This window comes from Geotrypetes seraphini, chromosome 8 (genome assembly GCF_902459505.1).
Source record: "Geotrypetes seraphini chromosome 8, aGeoSer1.1, whole genome shotgun sequence".
NCBI classification, from domain to species: Eukaryota; Metazoa; Chordata; class Amphibia; order Gymnophiona; family Dermophiidae; genus Geotrypetes; species Geotrypetes seraphini.
The window spans coordinates 127,644,324-127,672,276 of NC_047091.1; the positions used below are offsets into that span (position 1 = coordinate 127,644,324).

At 44.6% G+C, this 27,953-nt stretch overlaps 1 protein-coding gene across 1 annotated transcript in view; it reads left to right on the plus strand.

The window, feature by feature from the left end:
* Window positions 1-27,953, plus strand: part of BICDL1 (BICD family like cargo adaptor 1) — a 97,867-nt gene that overhangs the window by 56,049 nt on the left and 13,865 nt on the right. The window contains exons 8-9 of the mRNA XM_033955992.1: window positions 1,819-1,949; window positions 12,336-12,456. Coding sequence (XP_033811883.1) covers window positions 1,819-1,949; window positions 12,336-12,456 — 252 coding nt within the window. The remainder of the gene's footprint in view (window positions 1-1,818; window positions 1,950-12,335; window positions 12,457-27,953) is intronic.

Consider the following 27,953-nt stretch of genomic DNA (forward strand, 5'->3'; position numbering starts at 1 on the left):
TTGAGTTTAATTTGGCTGAGGCGGTGTTCCTGTCCATGTCACGCCTGTTGACCAGTTTTAAAAACTGCGGTTGGTGTGTGCACACTATTTCGCTTACAGACCCTCACAGCTGGTGTCTCCAGTGTTTAGGTCCTGAACAGCGTGTTCAGACTTGTAAGCGCTGCTCTTTTCGGTGTTGCTATGGAAGGAGAGGCATCGACGACACCGAGTCCATCGAAGATTTCGACACTGCCAGCGGCGCCACCATCAACACTGGTGTCGCAGCACATCGCGCCCTCGGGTAAGCCGGCTAAAAAGCCATCCATTTCACCATCAGGGACGCTGGTCATGATGGCATTGAGCCAATTCATGCTAACCAAGCACAAGTCTCTGCAGCGACTGGTTCCGTTATCGAGGAGTGCCTCAACATCAGCATCATCCTCCCCGGACCGTATCACAGCACCTATGGTACCGGTGACGAGGCTCAAGAACCGATGCTTAGTCTGAGGCAAAAGCTTGATGCTTTGCTTTGGGAGGAGCTTGGGGTCCAGTTTCATTTACTGCTCCTGACACTGACTTCTCTGGTACCAGTCCAGTCTGAGCCTAACATTGCCAGGACTCCTGGCACCGTCGATGCTCCATTGGTGCATCCCAGAGAATTGACTCCTCGTTCCAGCTTTACCACTCCAGCACCGGAGCATCGCTCTTCCAAGCATCGATCTCCTCAATGTAATTCGTCTTCTTCCAGGCGCTCTGACCGAAGTCCTGTTAAGTTGGGTAATGTGTGTCGAACGAGGAAGCATTCTGAGACTCCAATACCTGAACGGCACCGCTCGGGTAAAATATCTAAAAAGAAGAAGAATTCAGTGTTGTTGGGGAAGAAAGCGATCTTGCTATGTTGAATCTCCTCTGATTCCCCGACGCTCTCCTGCTGGCGCACCTTGATGATCCACCAAACTTCTATGGAGAGGCTTTGTTTTTCCTCGTTGGACTCTGCCCTGGGCAGGTTATTTTGTCTCTGCTGGACACCATTTTGGGACACTTTAACACATAGAGCTCGTAGTGATCTGTTGAATGCATAGGAATTTTGTTGGGACTGCACTGGACTGGAATTTGTTCATTGTTTCTTGATTTGGATGGGGGGTTGGGAGTGGTACTGGGGTGGGGGAGGGTGGCTCAGGTATACGGTGAAATTGGGATGTGCATTGGTACTCACTTCTTGTGTTGAACACCATGTATAGTTGAGTCTTTTGTTTATTCTTGAAAAAGCAATAAAATATATATTAAAAAAAAAAGAAGAAGAATTCTGAGACTCCAACACCAGAATGGCACCAGTCGAAGCAACACTCTCGTTCTTTGCTACAAGGCTCAGATTTGCAAGAATAGGGGAATAGTTTTCAGCCAGCAGAATCTAATCTGTAATTAACTACCCAGTTAAATTCCTTTAAAAACTTCAAATGTACAAAAATATAAGAAATAAAATTATATCAAAAGCAGAATCAACATAAAACACCAGAGAAGTAACTTGCTTTTGAATTTCTATTACTCACCTTTTCTAAATATGAGCTAATGAGGCATTTATATTCATGGACAGAGGTGAAGCATGACCTAGTGGTAGAGCAGCTGTCTCAGTACCCTGAGGTTGTGGGATCAAATCTCAGCACTGCTCCTTGTGACCCTGGGCAAGTCCTTCATTGCCCTGGTACAAAATAAGTACCTGTATAGATGTAAACCACTTTGAATGTGTAACCACAAAAAGGAAGTATACAAGTCCTATTTTCTTTCCTCCCTTAAATATGTTGGTTGGTTTTATGCAATTGTTTATCTCTTTGTTTGTAGGTGACTTTCCTGAGCTTAGAAATTAACACACTGAAGGAAGAGAGAGATCATCTCCAAGCATCTTTTCAGGAGAAGAAATCGAGCGAGCAAGTAGTAAAAGCCATCAGGGATCGTGATGAGGCCATTGCAAAGTAATGTTCCTTTACTTAACACAATATTTGAGCTGAGCATCTAGTCAGCAAAATTTGACAACCAAATAACATGATTTGATGACACAAATTTATGCCTGCTTTGAAGAAAGTGAAATATATGCATTTGCCTTCTGCATGTACAAACTGTAACATCTTCTAATTATTGTAAACCGCATAAAACTTCACGGTCCTGCGGTATATAAACTGTTATATTATTGATTTATTATATACATATTTTATAATATGCACAGCGACAGTTTGTCTCCATCCTGGGAACACCTAGAAGTAATTTTGTAGCATTTCCTAAGCCTGGCTCTGACCCTAATCTAATCTATAATTTATGGATCATACTGTGCCTATATAGGTTCAAAGCGATTTACGAAGTTAAGAGTCTATACAATATATGGGGAACTTATAGTGAACAGACAACATGGGGAGCTCTCATATCTAGTCCTTCTTTCCCTCGCTCTTTTTATTAATTTTTCTAAGAACCAGTAGGCCCAATATTCAAAGTGATTTGGGAATATTCAGTGGCACTTAACCAGCTAGGTTAGGGGTGGGCTGGGGGCAGGGCACGGGCGGAGTGCAAACTTAGCTGGTTAGCAGCAGTTTTCAGCCCGCCAACTAGCTAAGTAACCACATAAAGTTAGGACAGCAAAAAAAAGTGATCCTATCTTTATATGGTGAAGTTAACTGAGTGCCAGTCTGAATATTAGTTGGCACCCGGTTAACCTACTGGTGACTACTGAGACCTGGATATTCAATGCTGGGAGCTGCACATGCCCTGGCATTGAATATCTGGAGTCATAGAAACATAGAAACATAGAAATAGACGGCAGATAAGGGCCACGGCCCATCCAGTCTGCCCACCCCAATGACCCTCCCCTACCTTTCTCTGTGAATAGATCCCACGTGTCGATCCCATTTGGCCTTAAAATCAGGCACGCTGCTGGCCTCAATCACATGAAGTGGAAGACTATTCCAGCGATCAACCACCCTTTCAGTGAAAAAGAATTTCCTGGTGTCACCTCGCAGTTTCCCGCCCCTGATTTTCCACGGATGCCCTCTTGTTGCCATGGGACCCTTGAAAAAGAAGATATCTTCCTCCGCTTTGATGCGTCCCGTGAGATACTTGAACGTCTCGATCATGTCTCCCCTCTCTCTGCGCTCCTCAAGCGAGTACAACTGTAATTTATCTAGCCGTTCTTCGTATGGGAGATCGTTGTGTCCCGAGACCATCCGGGTGGCCATTCTCTGGACCGACTCATGCGGCCTCCAGAATTGCACACAATATTCCAGGTGGGGCCTCACCATGGATCTATACAATGGCATAATGACTTCAGGCTTACGGCTGATGAAACCTCTGCGTATGCAACCTATGATTTGTCTTGCCTTGGATGAAGCTTGCTCCACTTGATTGGCAGCCTTCATGTCCTCACTGACGATCACCCCTAAGTCTCGTTCTGCTACCGTTCTTGTTAGGATCTCGCCATTAAGGGTATAAGTCTTGCATGGATTTTGGCTGCCCAGGTGCATAACTTTGCAAAGCTGTGAGCAGCTCAGATGCCGCATACTGCTGCAGGCTGAATATCAGGTGGAATGTTTTTATAAACCAATGTGGTGCATGATTCAGCAAGCAAATTAATTAAACCGAACTAAACTATATGTGCTCCTATAGGCATATGTATTTCGATCATGCAATTTTGTAAGAGACATTTTCCAGCAACAAGTAAGATTGAGTCAGGCTCACAGGTGGGTGGATGTCATCTGATAGCACTGGGACAAAATTGGCACTCCCAGTATGCAGAACATAGTGTAAAGTTCTAAGCATGCACAGCTCTCTCTGTGCACAGCAGTCTCCTCAACGCCTCAGTTTTATTTTTTCCACTCAGCTGACTTGGCACAAAATGAAAGTCTTCCATTAAAATTAAATATTGTTGTTTTTCCAGTATTGTTTCATTGCTCTTTGGAAAATGAAAAAGACTGTCAGGATTTTGGCCTTGCCCGAACTGTGACAGAAAAATCCAGAATTTCAACACACATGCTAAATGTCTTTTAAGCCTGCCCTGACCACAATAAGAAGGACTATAAACATTTTGAATGTTGCCACAAGCCTATAGTTACATTCAAAGTGGTTTATATATTTACAGGTACTTATTTTGTACCTGGAGTAATGGAGGTTAAGTGACTTGCCCAAAGTCACAAGGAGATACAGTGGGAATTAAACTCAGTTCCCTTGATTCTCAAGCTAGACTCAGTGGCAAAGCAAGGGAAGCTTATGCCTGGGACAGAGATGACCATCATCATCCCCCCCCCCCTCAGGTGATGGGGGTCTCTTAGATGCACTTGTCAGCATTACATTATTATATGCTGGCAGGTCCAGAATGCAAACAAAGGATTCTGGGATATTATATTTAAACAATCTGAACCTTTCTGACCATAGGAATGTTAGTGAAGATAGACTGAATGGCTTCTGCCCATTGCTGTTCAGTCTAACAAAAGACTTTTTACTCAGAATGCCACTTCAGGGAGACTAAATAACCAGTACTTAAGATTAACAAAATTCCTCTTGTGTAGTACTTGGGAGTATCCTGTAAAGCCCTGAACTTTCAAAAGATATGATAAAGTCTGGTGTTCCTTGTCAATTGAGGGCCATTGTTTCAAACAAATACCAAATTGTGACATGGAGAGATACTGGAAAATATGTTAATACTAGTACTTAAGGCCAACAAAAGTCTTTTGGGCTTGGTGCTTGGACATACAAAAGGAGATACTATTTTTAGAACAAACTCAAATCTATAAAGACAAGCTTCAAACCCCCTGCCTCGTCTCTCTTCCTCCTTCAGCTCTTCACACCTATACACCATTTTCAGAAGGACAGTCACATTTTCCTGATAGACACACAGAAGCAGCTCTAAATCCAATTTAAGATCTATATTTGTACAAGCCTAGTCCTATATAATATACTTTTTCTGCACCACCTGGTTGTTGTCTTGTTAATTTACTTCCCACTGCCTCTGAGGCCTGTCCATTCTCAAAGGGGATGGTACGATTCACTTCTTTGGAGGTTGTCTTAAGTTGTTTAATATAAGCGTGGAGTCCTGTAAAGTTGAGCAGTTTATGAAATGTCTCATTCCCCAAGCCAAAAGGGATACACTGCATATGAAATAAAATCTGGAATGTTCATAGAGTAATTGGTTACCAGAGGTGTGAAATAGGTTGTCTCATTAATGATGATGGAGATCAAACATTCCTTGGCCAGCGAATAGGCAATAGGGGATTCTCCTAATCTACTGGTCCCACCTCCCCTAAAGCCTATTCGCTGGCTAAGGAATGTTTGAGCATTGGGCTAATAGCAGGGAGCAGATGAGAGCAGCAGTGTAGTTCAGATAGTCTTCTTGCCTTACTTTGTTCTACCACAGGGAGAGGAAAAAGTGCTGAGGGAGGCACTGGGAAAGGAATGAGGAAGGAAAGTGTAGACACAGGCACCGAGAGCTGGAAGACATGGGTTGCGATTGGAAGAGAGGCTAAGGGAAGAGATATGGACTGTGAAAGGGAGAACAGAGCTGAAGTGAAAGCAAGCTGGGGGAACATGGGCTGTGATGCAAAGCTAAGGGGGTGAGTACCAGGGAAAGTGCTGCAGTGCAGAAGGGGATGGGGAACCAGTCCCAGAAAGCAGGAATGTGCTTGGAGCCAGGGAGAGCACAGCAGGGAAATGATCCAAGTCTGTGGCCAATGGGAAGTCACAAATTGGGGATGAGTTAAACCTACCAACAAAAGGAAGTCTCACCTGAAGAGGAGAGTGAGAAGTAGGAAGCACTAAAGGGATGAGTGAGCCAAGTCTGCCTAAAACAGCAGCTGACTAGGGGAAAGTGCATTGGATTTTGCTGCGGAGTGGAGGGAAATAGAAGACTGAGTCAAGGGAAAATGAGAAGCAGAACAGGCTAAAAAGATTTAGGGAGTGGAGTGGGCAAATAACTATTAAGTTTCCTGCCCCCAAATACAAAACATAAAATTATGCCTATGTAGGAGGAAAAAAACTTAAAAGTGCAGAGGGAATGGGGAGGGGGAACAGGACAAGGAGGAGCAAGGAGGAAGAAGAAATTAGGGGATAATGAACAAATTGGGGGAACAGAGTATGGTGTAGATAGATGGACTTAGGGAAAAAAGGGACCAGTTGGAGAAAAGTGATACAAATGGCTTGAATGCAGGGAGGGAGGGAGAGAACGTATGAGCTGACTATCTACCGGGAGGAGGAGAGAGCAGTAGAACCCTAGCTTTTAATTTGTCCACATTACTCTGCTCTTGACATTTAGATATAGGCTGGTCATTCACTACCAGATATATTTTCTTTTTTTGCTTTGCTGGGTGAGGGGAAATTTGTTATGAGTTATGAGTTCAAGCACCTCCAATCATTTTCAAAAGTTGGCTCCTATGTTGCTAGCAAATCATAGTAAAGACAAATAGAAAATGATCTAATCTGTTTAATATCAAACTTTGCAAAATTTTCTGAAACTCTGCTTGAGGAATTGATGGATGTAGTTTACTCAGTAATTGTAACTTAACATGCTACTACTACTAATCATTTCTATAGCGCTACTAGACGTACGCAGTGCTGTACACATTATAGGTAAATGCTTTTTCTGTCCCTCATGGTTTCACAATCTACAGTAGTTTTTGAACCTGGGGCAGTGGAAGGTTATGTGATTTGCTCAGGGTCACAAGGAGCTGCAGTGGGAATTGAGCCCAGGATTTCAGTCTGCTGCACTAACCGTTAGATGATTCAAGAGTGTGATATGCAATATCTGCCTTCAACTAGAAGAAACTGGAGGCGGGTATAAAGTAATAATAGAATGCACCAGATCACCGAATTTTAACAAAATGACTCAATAATCTTATGAGTATCCTGTTCCAAACATGAAAAAAGTCACAGAAGAGGGATGAAACACCACCAACCCTTCCCAACGCCTACTAGTCCTATTCACAAACTGAAAAGAAAAGTCAATGGGGGCCGACTGCATCAAATAGGCAGCATCAGCATCTTTTAGCCAAGTTTCTACCAGACAAAAAACATCCAGTTCATGCTGGGAAAATATGCCCCTAATTAAATAATGCTTACCCCAAAGAAAACACACATTCAAAAGTTCTATACCTAGATCAGCGGTCTCAAACTCGTGGCCCGCAGGCCACATACAGCCGCCCCGGGTGCTATTTTGCAGCCCACGCTCTTGTACCCGATCTCGCACACTGGGCAGGAAGAGAGGCTCTAGCGTTGGTGTCAGCTGACTTGCAACTACCTACTACTGTCACTTATGCCGGGAATCCTGCCTTTGCATTTCTGCAGGAAGTTGCAAGTCAGCTGACGCCAGAGCCTCTCTTCCTGCCAAGTGTGCGAGATTGCATACAAGACTGCGGCTTCAAAATACAGGTACTGCTGAACAAGGAAGGAAGGGATAAGGGGTACTGCTGGACAAGGGGAGCAGGGAAGGGAGAAGGGGTACTGCTGGACAGGGGTCAGTGGGAAAGGGAGAAGGGATACTGCTGGACAAAGGGGAGGTAAAAGGAAGGGAGAAGAGGTGCTGCTGGACCTAGCAGAAAGGGAGGGGAAAAAAAGGTGCTACATACTGGAGGCGAGGGTGAGATGGTGCATGGGGAGAGAGCATGTTGGGTTGGGGAGTGAGAAGGAGTGATGCCACTGAGGGAAGAGGTAAGGACAGAGAGAGAAAACGTGCAGGAGGCAGAAAGTGTTGGACTCATGGAAAGGGCAAGATGGATGAGGAGGACAGAAAGGAGGGAAGGAGAAATGTTACATTGGGGAAGGGGGAGAGGGCAGAGAGTGAAAAACTGGACTCATGGAGGGAGAGAGAGAGAGAGAGAGAGAGAGAGAGAGAGAGAGATGTTGTTTGGTTGAGGGAAGGAGGACCAGAGGAGAAGCATGCAGGAGGAAGAGAGAAAAAAATGTTGGACTAGTAGAAAGGAGGGAGAAATGTTGGACTGGGAAGGGTGCCAGAAAGGAGGAAGGGAAGGAAGATGGACTGCAGGGGGCAGAAAAGAGGAAGGGAAAGAGAAATGTTACACTGGGGGGAAGGAGAGAGTTGTCAGACCAAGGAAATAGGGAGGGATGGAGAGAGAGATAGGAAGGGAAGATAAGACATGGAAACGTAGATTTTGAGAAGAAAGCAGAAAAATTGAATGTTAAGTCAATGCCAAAGATGGATGCAAGGCAGAAAGTGAAGACGGAGAGAAAAATAGTCAATGTCAACATAGTTAAAAGCATAGAAATGTAAAGTCACCAGACAACAAAGGTAGGGAAAATGATTTTATTTTCAATATAGTGATTGAAATGTGTCAGTTCTGAGAAAGGAAAGATGTTAAACTTTAACTGTGAGGGCTGCAGAAAAAAATAGGGTATTTTTTTCTGCGGCCCTCCAAGTACCTACAAATCCAAAATGTGGCCCTGCAAAGGATTTGAGTTTGAATTGAGACCACTGATCTAGATCAAGAGAAAAATGGCTCCAGCTGGCTTATCAGAAGACAATGGAGCTGGATACCTCACAAAGGGGACCAGTGTCTTCACCCAGTCAAGGTCTTGACATTTAACTGAAGCTGGCCTATAGCTCCATATGACAGGAGCGCTATCCAAGACAGTAGAACTTCCCCAAAAAGTGCCATTTCTTTAAAAAAATCAGTCTAAGAACCAAAAACATAACTAACATGATAAAAATACAGAATGTGCACTCACGAGTGCGCTAAGGAGCACAACCTGCACCTTATGTATGCTCTCTCTATGTGTGCATGTGCCACAAAGGTCAGATGCATGACTTCGAGATACTCCTTAGAGTATTTTGAGCCAGTATCTAATTGAAGATCCAAGTCCACAGCCATCTGACAAAGGAAAGATGAGAAAGATAGCTGATCTGCCAATGCTTTGCCTCGAGAAGGACTCGAGGACGTCGAGGCAGCCTGAGTCGAAGATAAAGCTTTGGCATCAAAGGAACCTGGTGACTTGGACGAGGCAATTGAAACCGGAATATCCTCGAGGTCCGGCATTGGAAACCTCGAACGAGGCATCAGTGGTCTGGTCGAGGTCGGAGTAGATCGAGGCTTAGAGGAAGATGGTCTGTCCTGAGAAGAAGAACTATGCCTGGAAGGATGCCTCGAGGAGGGCCTCGAACGTCAGTGAGAACTGTGTCTGGAACCAGATCTCGAGGATCGAGGAGACTTTGCCTCGGAGATGAGAGCAGCCAATGCCATCGGATGAATAGGACTAGAGGCTGTAGATCGAAACTCCAGAGGCTTGGTGGAGGAACCTCGATGCACTTCCAAAGACTCTGCTCCTTGTATAGAGTGTGAAGATTCCCGTCGAGGCACTCGCAAAGAATCTACTCCTTGCTTCATGTGCTTGGATGCCAGACCAGGCACTCACAGAGACTCTGCTCCCTGCAAATAGTGTGTAAGTTCAGACTGGGGCAAAGAAAGTGGCTCGACCTCGCGAGAGTCTGCTGAATGCCCAGGCTGGATAAGAGGAAGCAGTTTGGGTCCCATGTTAGTAAGGAACTGAATAAAATGCTTCTCTAACATGGTCTGGAAAGAAGCCGGCAAGGATGGATCCACGTCTGAAACCAGACCACCTGCTTTGGCTGGAGGTTCCTTTGAGGTAGTGTGAGTGTGCTTCAACCTGAGAGTCTTAGACACTTTAATCACCACCGGTGAAACCGACTGCTGAGCTATCTGACCTGAGGAAACTGGGGAAGATACAGCAGATGACATTGAAGCAAGAGCCGCTGCAAACGACGAAGGTCTGATGAGGCTCGAGGTGGAAGCAGTAGGCGCAGAAGGGGCCTCGGTAGGAGTCGAGGCTGAAGATGCCTTTGAAGTCGAGGGATCAGTAGAAGACTCCATCTCGAAGAGCTTGTCCACCAAAATACAACGACACTTGAAAGTACGAGGCTGAAGTGTTTGGCAAGGCAGGCACGACCTAGGAAGATGTTTCGGCCCAAGGCACTTTGGAAGAAGAAAAAATTATTATTTTTTTTTAACTAAAAATAAAAGAAATAAAGTAAAAACAGCGATTTGTGAGGAAAAAAATACAAACCGCAGTTCAGAGAAGGCACAAAGGAACGAAGTTAAATGCAGAGAGTCAAAGACAAGACTTCTCGGCTCTGCGGAAAACTGAGAACTGAGGAGATGCGCCCTGTGCTGGGCGGGAAGGCACTCGCGCATGCGCGGTGTGGGTGACTCGAAACTTCGAGTTTCTTCAAGCAAGTCTGCTTGTGAGGCGTCCGCATCTGGGCTCTGTCGATGACGTCACCCATATGTGAGAATACCTGCCTGCTTGTCCTGGGATAAAATATGGAATGAAAACAGTGGAAAATTGCTGGACTACATGTACACTTCTCCCTCCGTATTCGCTGTGATAGGGGATTACCAGAATACTGAAAAACCGCGAATAACTTTTTTAATATGTTTTCTATTAAAAACCGTCATGAATATGGTGAAATTGCAAATAACATGGTGGGAAACCTGGCCTGTTTCTGAAGGAGAGGCAAAACACGGTGAACAAGTGCTGGGAATCAGCTATTTTCTCTGTAAACGCTTGGAATCAGCGATTTCTCTATGCAAGCTGATGTAATTTGGGAGGAGGAGCCAGCAAGCTAAAAACCGTGAATAATCGAAACCTCGAATACAGAGGGAGAAGTGTATAACCCTTGATGGAGACTGCCCCAACTTTGTTGGTTGGGCTGAGAACTTCTCAGTGGCCCCTCGTAAATGTTACATCTTATGAACTCTAGAAAGAAGCACTCTTTGACACAATGAAACTACTATGACAAATGTTAGCAGTACATTTAAGAGACTGAGATCACACTCTACATGTTCTGCCTTAGGAGTGAGGTTCATTCTTGTCATGCACAAAACGAACCCATTTGGAGACATTGCCCCCAATCCAAACTAGTGGCATGAGTCAAATGGAGGGAATAAACCTGATCTACATTTAAAGGAAGATGGGAGCTTGGGATGGCAGCCAAAAAAGCAAACTGAATGCTAGGAATTATTAGTAAAAGAATAGAAGACAAAACAAAGAATAATATAAAATCTCTGTCTTGCTCCATGGTAAAGCAACACCTTGAGTATTGGATGCACATCTCAAGAAAGATATAATTGAATTAGAAAACGTACAAAGAAGAGCGACCAAATAGATGAAGGGGATGGAATTCTTCCCCTATGAGAAAAGGCTTAAGAGGTTAGAGCGCCTTAGCTTGGAGAAGAGATGGCAGGGGGGAGGGGGGAACATGATAAAAGTCTATCAAATCCTGAGTGGAGTAGAATAGATATACATGAATTGATTGTTCTTTCAGAAGCATTCCAAGAAGTTTACATAGTAATACTTTTAAAACAAATGGGAGGAAATATTTTTACACTCAATGAATTAACTTGTTGCCAGAGGATGCGATAAAAGCAGTTAGCATAGCTGAGTTGTACAAAAGTTTGGACAAGTTCCTGGCGGTAAAGTCCATGAACTGTTATTAAGGTAGGTCTGGGATCAATATAATGGAATATGTTTATCCCTGGGATTAATATAATGGAATCTTGCTACTTCTTGGGATTCTGCCAAGTACTTGTGACCTGGATTAGCCATTGTTGGGAGCAGGATACTAGGCTAAATGGACCTTTGGCCTGACACAGTATGGCAATTCTTATGCTCTTAGGTCTCAGTGCTTTGGAATTATTACTCAGTAAGCTTATTAAATTGACTATTTATAATGGAAAAGTTGACTGCACTATAGGTCAGTGTTAAGTGCAGGAATCAATTTGTGGAAATTTTGTAGTGAACCAAAAAAACACCAAGGGCCCCTTCAAGTTGAACAAAAAGGTTTTCTTTATTGAAGGACCTGACATGGTCCGTGTTTCAGTACAATGCCTGTGTCAGGGGATCAGTGCTAAAAAAGACTTCAACATGACAAAGATCCAACAGTAGAGAACACCGAATTGGAACTAAAATTGTCTTTGGTTTTTGGCATGATTACTAGAAACTGCTGAACTTTGTGTTGAACTCAGTAAGTCAGTTTTGAGGACGGTTTTAGCTCCAATTTGGTGTTCTCTACTGTTGGATCTTTGCCATATTGGTTTTCAGGATCATCACAATGAATATGCATGAGATAAATATGTATATACTAGGTCTGTCTAATCTTTTGGTCCAACCAACTCCTCATAGACTCCTTTGTTTGCATTTCCCTCTGTGGCAAACTTCTTTTAAGATTCCTTTTTGGTCTGTAATATTGCTTATTGTTTTTTTGTTGTTGTTATTATTTTAATCAATCTGCCTGAAGGGATGCCAAAGGAGTTTGCTTTGTTTTGATAATGGACTCTCTTGGATGTTTTTTGCAGGAAAAATGCAGTGGAAATGGAACTGGCCAAGTGTAAGATTGATCTGATGTCCTTGAACAGTCAGTTGCTGGATGCCATCCAGCAAAAAATGACACTCTCACAACAGCTGGAGGCATGGCAGGTAGGTGAGATGGCAAATGTCCTGCTAAAAAAATGAAGGTGGAGAGGGCAAGACCTGAGAACAGGTTCCTGACTTGAGACTTCATATTTTTTCTTATTGGAGACTTATGAAAAACCTGTTTCTCTGAAGTCAAGCAGGCATAATATTCTCACATGTGAGTGACATCATCCATGGAACCTGGTATGGATACTGCCAAGTATACTGTCATTTTAAATCTTTAGACAGTGCCCATATCACATATGTGCTTGTACCGGTGTCTTCCCACCCGATGTTGATATGTGGGACCATCAGTTTTCCATGGAGCCAAGAAGCTCTGTCTTCAGATTCTACTCAACGCATCAAACTTAGAAATGTTTTTTTGTGTCTTCCCATTTTTATTTTAGTTTTCTTCATAATTCTTAATTTTTCTTGTTTTTAGTCATTCCCTTGAAGTTAGTTAAATTTAGTTCATTTTTTTATTTTATTTTATGGCCTTTGGGCCAATTTGAGGCCTTTTTTCTCCCCAGGGAGTGTCAGCATACTTTTCACTCAAGCTCCCTGGGCCATTGAGCCTTTTTTTTTTTTTACTTTTTATTTATAACCTTTTACAATTATCATCAAGCATTACAATCTTGAAAGAAATCAGAATATATAAAGAAAAGAAAAAGAAAAATTTAACATATAAATACACTAGAGTGTATTCTTAGAAATACAATCTACTATTTAGTCCATATATAGGAATCAAGAAAGGAAATAAATTTCAATAAACTTGAACAAAAATATTCAGATTAGAGTAATGGTTAATGGTTATCCAGCCTACAGCCAATTAACAGGTCATTCGTCAATGGACTAAGAAACCAACCCTTCCTTTGGTCCTATAAAATCTAATAGCTGTTTGGGCTCAAAAAAGAGGAAAATTTTATTTTGATAAGAAATAAAACATTTTGCCGGAAATTTAAGCAAAAAAGTAGCCCCAAGTAGTGCCAAAACCTTCTTTCTGTGCCTCTGGGTTTTCTGAACTAAGTCTGGAAAAATTCTAACATTTGAGCCCCAAAACTTGTCATTGATATAATGGAAATATAAACGTAAGATATCCCAAGGCTAGAGTAAATAATAGAGTGGTTCTATCTGTAACTACCTCAAGAGAACTTTCCAGAAATAAAGACAAATCAACATTATCTTTAGGTTTTTCCTTAGGAGTAGACTCCCCCTGAGGTCTCCTGATATCTAAGTAATAAGCCCTAACAATTGGCGGTAAATTTTCCAATGGAATGGCAAGGACTTCTTGAAAATAATTTCTCGCCATCTCAACTAGTGAGATGATGGGACATTTAGGAAAATTCAAAAATCTTAAATCATTTTTCCTAAGTGAATTTTCAAAGTTCTCCAATTTACAAGAAATAAAAGATCTTTCCTTAACCAGTTCCAATTGGACAGTCTTTACTTCCTTCAAACTTTCTTCTTGTTTCTCCAGTTTCTCACTTAATTTAACTAATTGCACTCTTTGCTGCTCCATCTTAGAATAGATAGTTCCATAGTCAGTTTTGATAGTTGAAAGACTCAATTTAAGGTTGGCGTCCATGATAGATATGGCCTACCAAAGCGCCTCCATGTAATTTTTCGCCGGTCTTTTCAGCTCCCTAAAACAGATGTTATTTCCTCCAGAAGCTCCTCTCACCTCTCCTTCCATGGTAGTAGGAGTTAGCTGGACCACATCTCCAGCACCGTCCTGCTGAGGCTCCAGTACTGGCGTCCCTCCTCTGCTGGAGTCCAATCCTCTTCACTGGGCTGCTGAGCTCCTGCAGCTCCCTGCACCAACAGACTTCCAGGTTGGGGAGGAGTTGACCTGTGCTCTGAGCTCATAAATGCCTGGGCAGCTCCTGTGCTATGATCCCTGGAAAGCTCCAGGTTCACCTCTGAAGTAGAGTGGGTTTCCATGGTTGAAAGGGCAAAGGCAGCTGAAATCGTCAGCTAAATCATGCGCTGCGGAGTCCCGGATACCGGAAGGTTAAGGCGAACAGTCCCCTTTCTCTTTCCCATGCTGGGTTCGAGTTACGCTTTAGCTTTAGTGACCAGAAGGTAAAAAAAAGCTGCACAACTCGCTGCCTCCCATTCAAGCATCTGTCCTTGATGCCATCTTGATTCCTGCCATTTGAGCCTTTTGACTTTGTGTCGGACTTTTTCTCCCCCATGCCAAAGAGGACACTGAGCAGCTTCAAGAAGTGTACTCGATGTAATTGGACCATTTCATGGCAGGAGATTACGGATCCGATTCTTATCCTGCATCGACCCCGGTATCAGTATCAACACCACCTGCACCAAATCTGAACAGTGTCAACCATCAGCCTCTCTGCAGAGAAATCAACATTGTCTTTGTCCGTGCCTCAGTCATTGAGAGAGGAATCACCTAAGAAAGCTATAAAGCACAAACTTTCCTCCCCTTCTAGGTATTGAATGGCATCCACCTCCTTGATGCATAGTAAGCATCAATGCACAGTGGACCACTCTCCATCACTGCAGATCATTTCTCCTCTCAGGTGTGCCTCAACATTGAGTTCTCCCAGAAAACATGCACCTCAGACTATTTCCATGCTGATGTTTCTTCCAGTGCAGACATCGGCTCTCCAGGAAGAGAACTGGGCTAAGCTCAAACAAGAGCTTTCAGGTTTACCTCAGACATAGTCTTAACAGGCTTTAAAGGTGTCCATGCCTGCCTCAACCCAGCCCGAGGATACATGAAGCATTGATCGAGGAAGAGGTCATGCTTACCTGCTTGACATTGAGCATCAGGATTGGCATAGACCCATTTCATGCATGTGTCATCATCAGTAGAGGAGTTATCTCTTGGGTCAGAGCATCGACCTATGCTTCGATGCACCTTGATGCATAGTCAATGCTCCACTCGACACACTCTCTCTGATTCACCTAGAAGGAAATATTTTGAGGAGTCTGATTAAGATATCTCCAACCACTCAGAAGAGAAATTATCAGATTATTCAGCAAAAGAATATTATGGCATACCCTCTGATCCTTCTCCTCTGCCTCAACAGTAAGTATATCCTTTACTGACTTTGTAAGACAAATGGTCAAGCTCTTCCTTTTAAAATGGAGACAGAGGAAGAACCTCACTGAGACATTTTCAAGCTCTTGACTTTGAATCACCACCAAATGACTGTATCAAAAGTGCCTTTACATAAAGTCATGAGAGATACCCTGTTTAAGAACTGGGAGACCCCTCTTTCAGTCTAGGTAGGTAGCTCTGAAAAGATTGACACAATGTATAGAATACAAAAATGTCCAGGGTTTGAGATAACATAACTTCAAAATCACTCTATAGATGTAGAATACTATTACTATTTATTATTTTTATAGCACTGAAAGGCATATGCTGCACTGAACATATTGACATTTAATAGATGGTCCCTGCTCAGAAGAGCTTACAATCTAACTTGGACAGACAGACATGACATATAGGGTAAGGATGCAGATCCTAAGGTGAGAGGAGTTAGGAGTTGAAAGTAGTCTTGAAGAGGTGAGCTTTTAACTGGGCCTTGAACACTGCCAGAAATGGAGCCCTCCATAGGGATTCAGGCAGCTTATTCCAAGCATATGGCGCAAGGTAGAAGGGACAGAGTCTGGAGTTGGTGAAGGAGGAGAAGGGCACAGACAGGAAGGAATTAACGCCTGAGCGGAGCTTGCCGGGGAGGGATGGGACATGAGGAGAGATAAGTGAAGAGAAATAATGAGGGGCAGCTGAGTGAGTGTATTTGTAGGTCAGTAAGAGGAGTTTGAATTGTATTCTGAAATAGATGGGAAGCCAACAAATTGCCTTTAAGAGAGGGGTAATATGAGTATAGCAGCTCTCACGGAATATGAGTTGTGTAGCCAAATTCTGAATGGATTGGAGGGGAGCGAAATGTCTAAATAGAAGCCCTGAGAGTAGTGAGTTGCAGTAGTCTAAGCATGAGGTAATGAGAGCATGGATAAAGGTTTTGGTAGTGTGCTCAGAGAGGAAGGGTTGGATTTTGATAATATAGAGGAAGAAGCGGCAGGTTTTAGTGATCTGTTTGTATCTGGGTGGTGAAGGAGAGAGAGGAGTCAAAGATGGCCCCGAGATTGCAAGCAGACAAGACAGGAAGGCTAAGAGTGTAGTCCACAGAGACAGAGAACAGGGGAAGTAGAGAGGTGGGTTTAGGAGGAAGATGAGCAGCTCCGTTTTAGCCATATTCAGTTTTAGATGGTGGTGAGGCATCCAGGTAGCCGTGTTGGACAGGCAGGCTGAGACTCTGGTCTAGGTTTCAGTAGACATATCTGGTGTTGAGAGGTAGATCTGGGAGTCATCAGCATAGAGGTGATACTGGAACCCATGGGAGGAGATCTGTGCTCCAAGTGAGCAAGTGTAGATTGAGAAAAGGAGTGGTCCCAGGAAAGATCCTTAAGGTACACCAATCAATAATGGTAAGACTGTGGAGGAGGAACCACTGTTGCATACACTGAAGATGCAATGGGAGAGATAGGAAGAAAACCAGGAGAGAGCAGAACCCTGGAATCCCAGCGAGAATAGCATATCAAGTAGTAGGCGGTGATCAACAATATCAAAGGCGGCAGATAGATGAAAAGGATGATAGAATAGAGACCTTTGTATCTGGTGAGGAACAGGTCATTGGAGACTTTGGTAAGGGCAATTTCCATGGAGTGCAGTGGGCAAAAGCCTGACTGAAGTGGATCTAGAATAACTTGAGAGGAAGTCCAGGCAACGGTGGTAAACAGCATGTTCAAGTAACTTGGATAAGAAGGGGAGGAGGGAGACGGGGTGATTAGAATGGCATTTGGAATCCAGTGAGGGTTTTTCAAGGAGGGATGTGACAATGGCATGTTTGAAGGCATCAGGGACAGTTGCAGTGGAGAGCAATAGGTTGAGAATGTGACAGATAGGAGGGCGAGATAGCTCCAAGTAGATGAGTGGGAATCAGAGCAGAGGAACAGGTTTGGAGGATGAGAGAAGTTATGCAGTTTCCTCCTCCGTGATTATGGAGAAGGAGGAGATGATGGCAGGTGTTGAGGGGAGGTGAGGAGGAAGCGGTCTTATGTTTCTGTTCCTCTAGGAACTAGACTGTTTTGCTAAATACATTTTTCAATCATCCATGCTCATAAATAGAATTATGGGCTTCTATTCTTCCATTTATTTAAAATCCTTGCTTAAACCACTGACTGGTTACTTCCTTTCTTCTCTTAACTTTTTCCAGGGTCTCATATCCATTTTTCATTTTTTTTTCTCTCCTCAGATCTTCTTCACCTATTCCACTACATCCATCTTCAACACTGATTGGGAAATATCTGCTTTCTTTTATTTTACTAACATAGTCCACTCAGATATCATTAAGTCTTAGAATCCAGTCTTCAGTCTCCTCTCTTTTTTCTGCTTTTTATCTCTATCACCCAGCCCCCCCTCCCCACCATTCTGCTTCTCTGATTTCTCAGTCTTTCTCTAACTCTTCCCTCTTTTCCTCTGCCATGCAACATCTCCTATCTCTTTATTTTCTCTCTCATCCATTCAGCATATCCTGTGTGTCTGTCTTCCCTCTCCCCAGTCATGCACAATCTCCTTTGTGTTGCCTCCTCATCCAGAATCTCCTCACTCTCTCCCCCCTCCCACTATGCAGGATTTCCTTTCTGTCTTCTTCTTTCCCCTCTGCTCCATCCCAGTCATACAGGATCTCCTCACCACCCTTCTGCCATATTCATCCAGGATCTCCTCTCTCCTCCTCCCTCTAGCCATCCAGAATCTCCTGTTCTTCTGTCTCTCTCTCTCTCTTTTATACACCTCCCTCACTCAACATTGCCCCTTTGTTCTCTTTTCTCCCACCATCCAACATCACTACTTTCTTTTTTCCTCCTATCCAATTGCCTCTGTTTCTTCCCCATCTAACATCAAGGATTTCTTCAATGTCTCTCTCTCTCTTTCCGTCCAACCAACCATGCACCTCTTTCTCTCCCACCATTGCCTCTCCTTCTCTCACTCTACTAACACCTCTCATCACATCTCTCTTCAGCCATTCAGCATTGCCTGTTTCTCTCTTCACTATCCAGCTTTGCTCTGTCTCTCTTCCCCCCATATTCAGCTTTGCCCATGTCTCTTCTCTCCCCCCATCATCCTCTCTCTTTCCTCCCATTTTTCACTTTCAGCATTATCCTCTCTTTCTCTTTTTTTCTTCCCCACACCCTGCAAAAGGAAAAACACAGGGAGTGTTTCCTACCTGCTGTATGTCTATCTGAACTGCTGCATCCATAATTCAGCACCCACTCCCACCACCGCTTCTACCTTTAACTTGTTTTAAAACCTGCCAGGCACAGCAATTCACATAGCCATCCTGCCACCAGCCCCGGCACTTTTCTCTTTACTGTGGTCTGCCCCAGCGGAAACAGAAGGATATGTCAGAGAGGGCCACATCCCTTCCCGGCATCTAATCCTTTCACCCTTCTCCCCCCAGTCAATATTTTTCCCAGTCCCCCCCCCCAACATCCTGCATCTATCTTTAATTTGTTGTAAAAGTTGCTGGACGGTGGCAGTAATTCACAGAGCTACCCTGCATGCCGCTGGTCCCTGCTTCTTCTCTCCACTGTGGATCACCTCAGCAAAAACAGGAAGTTTTCAAAGAGGGTGGGCCGCAGTGGAGAGAAGATGAAGAGACCTGCGGCACACAGGGTAGCTGTGTGAATTGCTGCCACCACCTGGCAACTTTTACAACAAATTAAAGGTAGACACGATAGGAGGGATGGGAAAAAATAACAATTGGGGGAAAAGGGTGAAAGGATTAGATGCTGGGAAGGGTTGTGGCAGAGAGAGTTGGCCAGCAGGTAGGCTGGCCGGCAGCCCTCAAGATTGCCATCTGAGACTGCTGCCTCAGTTGGCTTAATTATAGCACCACCCCTGCTAGTAAACAACATAGAAAATCCTCTGAGCTGTTTGTTGCCTTTGATTTTAATAGAGTCTGCTAATCAAGTGGAGATGTTTCTTTTGGAAATAGCAACTCCAAGCCTATCTCCTTTGTGTATACTTAGATTGGGTTGATGTTGCAAGGTCATGTAACAGCTCATAATGTATGGGCTATAGCTGCCTTGGTAGCTCATTTTTGCTTTGCATTGATTGAGGATTTTTGCAAAGAGGCTACTTGTCCTCAATCCATACGTTTACCTCTCACTAATATTTAATATTTAACCTCTTCCAAAGACATGATCCTGGCAGCTTGGGAGTCCCACATGTGAGAATATTATGCCTGCTTGTCCTTGGAGAAAGCAAAGATACTTACTTGTAGCAGGTGTCTCCAAGGACAGCAGGTATATATTCTCACAACCTTCCCACCTCCCCTAGTTGGCTTCTTAGCAATATTACTGAACTGATGGTCCTGCAAGCTGATGTTGGGCGGGAAGGCATCAGCACACGCACAGTATGTTCACTGCCTAAAGATTTACAGTAAAGTGCACTTGGCAGTGTCTGTACCAGGTAGTGGCGTACCAGAGGGAGGCGGGGAAGCGGTTCGCCCCGGGTGCACGCCCCAAGGGGGTACACAGCAGGCCACCCTCCCTATTCTCCTGCTGCTGCCTTTCCTTAACCAGCAGCAGGGGCAGTAAACAGGGGTGTCCGTGGGTGCTCACCTTCTGGCCATCTCCCCTGCTGAAAGCCGCGGGCGTCCGCTCCTCGCACGATCCGCGGCTACATCGGAAGTGTTCTCTCTGAATTCAGAGAGAAGGCTTATGACACAGCTATGGATCGGTGAGGTGTAGACACCCGCGGCTTTCAGCAGGGGAACCGGCCAGACATGCTGGGCAGGGAAGGGGGGGAGGGTAGAAATGCTGGGCAGGGAAGGGGGAGTAGGGTAGAAATGCTGCACAGGGAGAGGGGAGGGTAGAAATACTGCACAGGCAAGGGGGGAGACATGCTGCTGCTGCTGCGCAGGGAAGGGGACTGGGTAGAAATACTGCACAGGGAAGGGGGAGGGTAGAAATGCTGCAAAGGCAAGGGGGAGACATACTGCTGCTGCACAGGGAAGGGGGAGAAATGCTACTGCTGCACAGGCAAGGGGGAGAAATGCTGCTGCTGCACAGGGAAGGGGGAGAGAAATTCTGCTGCTGCAGCACTCAATTGGGGAGAGAGAGGGAAGGAGGGAGAATGAAGACAAGGGAGAGGAACCAGAGATGCCAATTCCATGGGAGGGAGAAATGCTGCAAAGGCAAGGGGGGAGACATGCTGCTGCTGCTGCACAGGGAAGGGGGCTGGGTAGAAATACTGCACAGGGAAGGGGAGGGTAGAAATGCTGCAAAGGCAAGGGGGGAGACATACTGCTGCTGCTGCATAGGGAAGGGGGGGAGAAATGCTACTATTGCACAGGCAAAGCGGGAAGAAATACTGCACAGGCAAGTGGGGGAGAAATGCTGCTGCTGCACAGGGAAGGGGGAGAGAAATGCTGCTGCAGCAGCACCCAATTGGGGAGAGAGAGGGAAGGAGGGAGAAGGAAGACAAGGGAGAGGAACCAGAGATGCCAATTCCATGGGAGGGAGGGAAAGGAAAAAAGGAAAGGAGATACCAGACCATGGAAGGGAAGGAAGAGATGCCATGGCATGAAGGAAGGGAAGGAGATAGAGATGCCACACCATGTGTGGAGTGGGAAGGAAGGAAGGAAAGGAAAAGAGAAACAGAGAGATGCCAAAGCATAGGGGAGGGGGTGGAGACAGAAAAATGGAGAGGGGGGTGAAACTGAAATGAATCATGTGCAAAGGAGAGAAGGGACCCCAGATATACAGTTTATTGAAGGGACATAGAAAGAGGGAAGATGCCAAATGGAAGAGAGAGAGAGGGTGGAGAGTAGATGGAAGGGGCAGAGAAAGTGTGGGCAGTAGATGGAAGGGGTAGAGAGAGAGGGCAGAAGCTAGATGGAAGGGGCAAAGAGAGGGCAGATGTTGCATGGAAGGGAGAGAGGACAAACACTACAGAAAGAAGAGAGCAAAGGGAAGATGATTAAAGCAGAAACGACAAAAGGTAGAAATATTTTTTTGTTGCTTTACTTAGAATCAAGTAGTATTGTAACTGTATTGATAAAAGTTTATAAATAGGAAATGGAAATAAGACAATTTTTTTGACTAAACCTGTTTCCTCAGGACAGGATACCATAACAGCAGTATATTGTACTGTTCTGAAGAAAGATTTGGCCTCTGAAAGCTAATTGAAAAATAGATTAGTCCAATAAAATGGTATTTTCTTATTTCTCATTATTTGTTTTATTTTTTATTTGTTAATTTGTAAAGTGCTGATTGTTATGTATCAGTTTTTTCAAATTAACATCTACTGTCTTTATATTTTGCACAGTATTAGGGGATATGTGTCACTGTTTTTGTGGTGTTGTGGTGTTGCATTGTATGCAGAGTCTGGTTTCTTGGCGGTTCAGTTTAACTTTTGTCTACATATTTCTATTTTTAGTTTGTGATTATTCCATATTGGGCGAGGGTGTATCTCTGTTCTGTGTGTATGAAAATGACATAGTTTTCAGTTGGCATTAACTACAGGATCAACTGACTGTGCGGGATCTGGCTTGTTTAGTTTTACAATGTATGTGTTGGTGTTCTAGTGCTCACTGCAGTGTTTAAGATGCTGCCTTTTCCTAGGTACACTCTTGTTGTGCGATATGTGGATTGTTATTAAAAATCATATTTTTGATATAGATGGGGGGTTAAAAATGATGGGCCCCGGGTGTCATATATGTTAGGTACGTCACTGGTACCAGGTTCTATGGATGATGTCACTCACATGGGAGAATTCATGCCTGCTGAACTTGGAGAACACCTGCTACAGGTAAGTATCTTCTGAATCCGCAGGTCTGTAAATCTTTTCCAGGTTGATATTAGGATCTGCTGCAAGTGAGGACTTTACTAATAGCAACATAAGATTTTCAAAGAAAATAAAAAGAAATAATGTGGAGAAGGGTGTGAATAAGGGAAGCATAGGAACCAAGATGCAAGAGCAAATGAAGGATTTATTCAAAAACCACTTTTCCCCTTTCTTTGTATATGGAAAAATCTTTGCTGAATAAAATATTTACCCCTAATTTTATGACATTGTGTGCAGTTATGCATGTAACTTACTTAATTAATCCTTAATTGGTGCTAAAGGGAAATAATTGGCGTTAATTGACACCAAGTGGCTTAAATTTGCAGTTAGACATGTAACTGCAGTAAGCTACTATTCTATAAATTTAGCACCAAAAAATCACAGTACACATTACTATGTACACTTCTCCCTCCGGATAGGGGCAGAGCCGGACCGCGAAAGGTGAAATACCGCGAATATCTTCTGGTATGGCTCTGACCCACCCCTGCCTCCCTCCCGCCTTCCCCCCGGCATCCCGGCCTTACCTGGTGGTCTAGCGGGCTTTTGGGGCAGGAGCGATCTTCCTACGCTCCTGCCCCATGCAGATCGTCAATAGGAAATGGCTGCCGTGAGTTCCCGTAGTCTTTCGAGACTACAACGGGAACTTCCCACAGCCATTTCCAATTGGCGATCTACACGGGGCAGGAGCGTAGGAAGATTGCTCCTGCCCCAAAAGCCCGCTAGACCACCAGGTAAGGCCGGGATGCCGGGGGAAAGCTAAACTATGGGGTTTTTTTCCTCTCCCCCAAAAATCGCAAATATATGAAATCGTGATTGCTGAAACCGCGAATGGGGAGGGGAAAGTGTACACAATTTATAGATTGTGTATTATGGATTAAAATGCAACACTTAGGGCTCCTTTTACTAAGCTGCGATAGCGGTTTGTGGACACTAAATTGCCACCTGCGCCAGACGCTGATGCCAGCATTGAGCTGGCGTTAGTTCTAGTCGTGTAGTGTGGGTGTAGCACACGCGGCAATTCTGCACGCGCTAAAAATGCTATCGCAGCTTAGTAAAAGGAGCCCTTAGAGGCGTGCATGTACAATAGACATAGACCAGGTGTATAAGCTCCTGCCTAAATGTTGGCACACAAATGCTAACTTATACTCTATTCCAGGGGTGGGGAATGAGGGTCACAATCCAGTCGGGTTTTCAGGATTTCCCCCAATGAATATGCATGAGATCTATTTGCATGCACTGCTTTCATTGTATGCTAATAGATCTCATGCATATTCATTGGGGAAATCCTGAAAACCCGACTGGATTGCAGCCCTCGAGGAGAGACTTTGACACCCCTGCCTTAGAAGGTGATTGTTTAACACAGCACCTAGTTTATTTAGGGAGGAAAGTGCCTAGTTTTGTTCTATTTTATAGAGGACATTTTTGAAAAGTCATCTTAAGTCAGAATGGGTTGTCCTGCTCATAACACTTAAAATAGATATCCATCTCAGATATATTTTACAACAGGAAATATGTCAGGATTTCCTGTTTGAGAATAGGTGAGAAGGATGTCCAGCATGAACAGCCATTGTACAAACTGGAATGAAATATAAAAACATGATGGCAGATAAAGGCCAAATGGCCCATCCAGCCTGCCCATCCACTATCACCTCCTCTCCCTAAGAGATCAGACAAAATTGTATGAACAAGGCAGCACATTGAACTTAAAGCTAAGTGATTTTTATAACTTGGAGAATTAAGCAAAATAAGAGATTGTTTATAATTAAGACCATGATGATGATTCAAGGGAGCCATGGACACACAGAACACAGAAAACACCTTCGCCTAGTACGGAATATGTAATCACAAACTAACCCCTCCCTCTTTTACAAAACTGTAATGTGGATTTTAGCCACAGTGGTAACAGCTCTGACGCTCATAGAATTCTGAGCATCAGAACTGCTACCACCACAGCTGGCGCTAAAAAACGCTCCACAATTTTGTAAAAGGGGGGATAAAATAGAAATACATAGACAAAGGTTAAATTGAACCAGTAAGAAGCTGGACTCTGCATACAGTGCACCACAGAAACAGTGACATATGTTTCCTAAAGCAAAAAATAAATAGAATTTTTTTTTCTACCTTTGTCTTTTGTGGTTTCTGCTTTCCTCATCTTCTTGTAACTCTCTTCCTTCCATCCACTGTCTCCGTCTCTCTTCCCCTATATGGCATCTTCTCTCCTTCTATGCCCCTTCCAGAAACTGTATGCCTCCCCCTTCCATCTCTCCTTTCACCCCCATTGGTCTGGCATCTCTCTCCTCTCCTCCCCTCTCCCACACCTCTCCTCTGCTATCCCTTTCCCTTTTTTCCCTCATTTTCCTTTTCAGTTTATTTTCTGCATCTGTCTAGATTACTACCCTCTCATCAATGTCCTTTTTTACTGTCTACCTAAAGCTTGCCACTTCTTTCCCTCACCCCTCCAGTGTTTCCCTAACTCAATCCTTTTCTCCCCATCATGTGCCCTCCTTTTATTTATCCCCTCCTTCCATCATGTACCCTCTTTCTCCAACCCTTCCATCTAGTACCTTCTCCTCTCTCTGTCCACTTCCATCCAGCGTCTGCTCCCCTCTTTCTCTCCTCCCATTTCCTTCCTGCATTTGCTCCCTTATCTCTCCCATCTGCACTTCCATCCAGCATAGGCTTCTCACTACCATCCAATGTCTGCCCTTTCTCTTGCCATCCACCCCTCTTCAATCAGCATCTGCCCCCTTTCTTTCCCTCCAATATCCTTCCCCCTTATGTCTCTCCCCTTTCTCTGTACATCAATTCCATCAGCACCACGCTTCCATACCACCCTGTCCCCTTTCTTTCCCTCCATCACTCTTCCATTCCAGCAATCCTGCTCCTTTCTCTCCCTTCATGCAGCAAGGTCCCACGATGACTGTAGCTGCCGGCTGCCAGTCCACCCCACTCCGACGTACTTGCTCTGGAGCGGACTCAGCAGCCGCATGCTGGAAGGTCCCGCGGTGACTCGTCTGCAGGCTCTGCTCCAGAAGAAGTAAGTTACGTCGGAGGAGGTGGACCCGGCAGATGCAGGGAGTTGTGGCAAAGTCCCGCAATGACTGCGTCTGCTGGGTCCACCCCCTCCAACGTAATTTACTTCTTCCAGAGCAGAGCCGGTAGACGAGTCATCGTGGGACCTTCCTGCACTTCAGCGCGGCTGCCGACTCTGATGCATTGAAAGTAAGTCAGAGGTAATGTGACTATTTATTTTTTTCATCAAAAGGGGACATCTATTAATTGACTGTGTATCCTTTCTTTCATTTCTTTCTTTCTGCACTCAAGCCCCAAAATTGTCCCTTTCTATTCCCTCTCTCCTTCCTTCCCATGTCCTTAGTGCCCCCAGTGCCTCCTTCTCATGTCCTTAGTGCCCCAGTGCCTCCGTCCTGTGTCCATAGTGCCACCAATGCCTCCGTCCTGTGTCCATAGTGCCCCCAGTGCCTCCTTCCCGTGTCTATAGTGCCCCCAGTGCCTCCATCTTGTGTCCATAGTGCCCCCAGTGCCTCCTTCCTGTGTCCATAGTGCCCCCAGTGCCTCCACGTGTCCATAGTGTCCCCAGTGCCCTGTCCTGTGTCCTTAGTGCCCCCAGTGCCTCTGTCCTGTGTCCATAGTGCCCCCAGTGTCCCTGTCTTGTGTCCTTAGAGCCCTCAGTGCCTCCGTTCTGTGTCCATAGTGCCCCCAGTACCTCCGTCCTGTGTCCTTAGTGCCCCCAGTGCCTCTGTTCTGTGTCCATAGTGCCCCCAGTGCCTCCGTCCTGTGTCCATGGTGCCCCCAGTGCCTCCTTCCTGTGGCCATGGTGCCCCCAGTGCCTCCTTCCTGTGTCCATAATGCCCCCAGTGCCCCCTTCCCATGTCCTTAGTGCCTCCAGTGCCTCCTTCTTATGTCCCCCCCACTACCTTCCAGATTTTGTCCACCCCCAAAGCCAGCCTGCCTGCCTGCCTACCTATCTCCCTCCCTCCCTGCCGCACTAAAGCCAGCCAGCTTGCCTGCCTACATCCTTCCCTCCCTGCCACGGAAAAAAAAAAGCCCCTCTCTCCTTCCTTTCCCCCGGTTCGCGCGCTGCAATCTTACCTCCCCGCTGCGGCTGCTCAATCTTACCTCCCCGCTGCGGCTGCTAATCGCCGACAAGAAGTCTTCTTTCCGACCCGGACCCGGACCTGGCCGGCTGTGCACCCACCCAAACCGTGCACCCGCGGTGGACTGCCTCCCCGCCCCCCCTTGGTACGCCACTGCATATAAGAAATAGGTTCGGCGTTGGTATTTTTTATTATTGTGTACAATATAAATGTCTGGCAGCATTCTTAGAAGTATGGCCACATAAATATCCCTACAGAGCAGGAAAGGCAGCTTAGTGATTCATGCAGTAGACTTGAAACCAAGGTTCAAATCCCACTTTAACTCTTATTTTGTAATTGTAAGCCCCCTCTGGGAACAGAAAAATACATATTGTACCACTTCAATAGTCTTAAGGCTTGCAGGTAGCTTAAATATTTAAGTACAGTATGTATTTTTCTGTTTTGGAAGGTTCACAGTAAAAAAAAGAGTTAAAGTGGGATTTAAACTTGGGTCCTTTGGTTTAACATCCACTACTAACTAGGCTGGGGGATTAAGGAGTTGTCATACCTAATCCAGTGGTTAACTGCTCAGTCAGAGCACTTTTTTGTACCCAAGATGTCATTGAAAGGTCTAACTTAAAACATCCTTCTTTTTAGGCTTGGACATTTCTTCCCATTTGGTAATCACTTTTGAATATCCTGATTTTGGCCCTTCCCTAGTCCTGCCCATTGCCTAAATCATGCCCACAACATGTTCTTGCTATTTGGAGGTACTGCAGTGTTGGATGTCCCTTTTTTTACTTTTGCAAAATTGGGATTTGGACATTTCAAGCACTTCACGTCTATTTGGGCATTTTGAGATATCAATATGCTTCAAAAGTAAGCTCCATAGGTGCCTATGTGTAAATCTTGACTCCACCCATACTCTGCCCAGATTTCTCTCCTGAGCGTGCCCACTTTACAAGCATGCACCAGCTTGTACTGGTACTTTTAGGCATGACAAAGTTTACAAAATTCTCAGTAGGATAATATATTCTTACATTTGGCTGACATCATCCAATGGAGCCCATGTGAGAATGCTTAACCAGTTGTTTACCACAATTTTGTAGAGCATTGCACTGCACATGTGTGCACCTTCCTGTCTGCTGCTATCATGTGAGAGCTAGTCATTCTCAATTTTTCTGTAGAGGGAATCAGAAGTGCTTTTGTAGCTCTCAGTTCAAGTCTCAAGCTTTTTGTCACTGATATTCTTCAGAAAATATTTGCTCTTTCATATGTGTAAGTTCTGTTGCTGCTATGTAGGTTCCTGGTAAAAAGCACCTTACCATTTTTGCCACTTGAAGTTTTCCGCAGCCTATTAGGCCCTTAGGCCTTGGGCACCTGGCCAGCTATATTTTCTACAAGTGAGCTCTTTGATTTGGTTGTCATGTCCCAGAAAAAAAACCTCCCAGTAGCTTTAAGAAGTGTGTCAAGTATAACAGGACCATATTCATTGCAAATATTCATAATTAGTGCCTACAATGCCTGGGACCCAATTATGA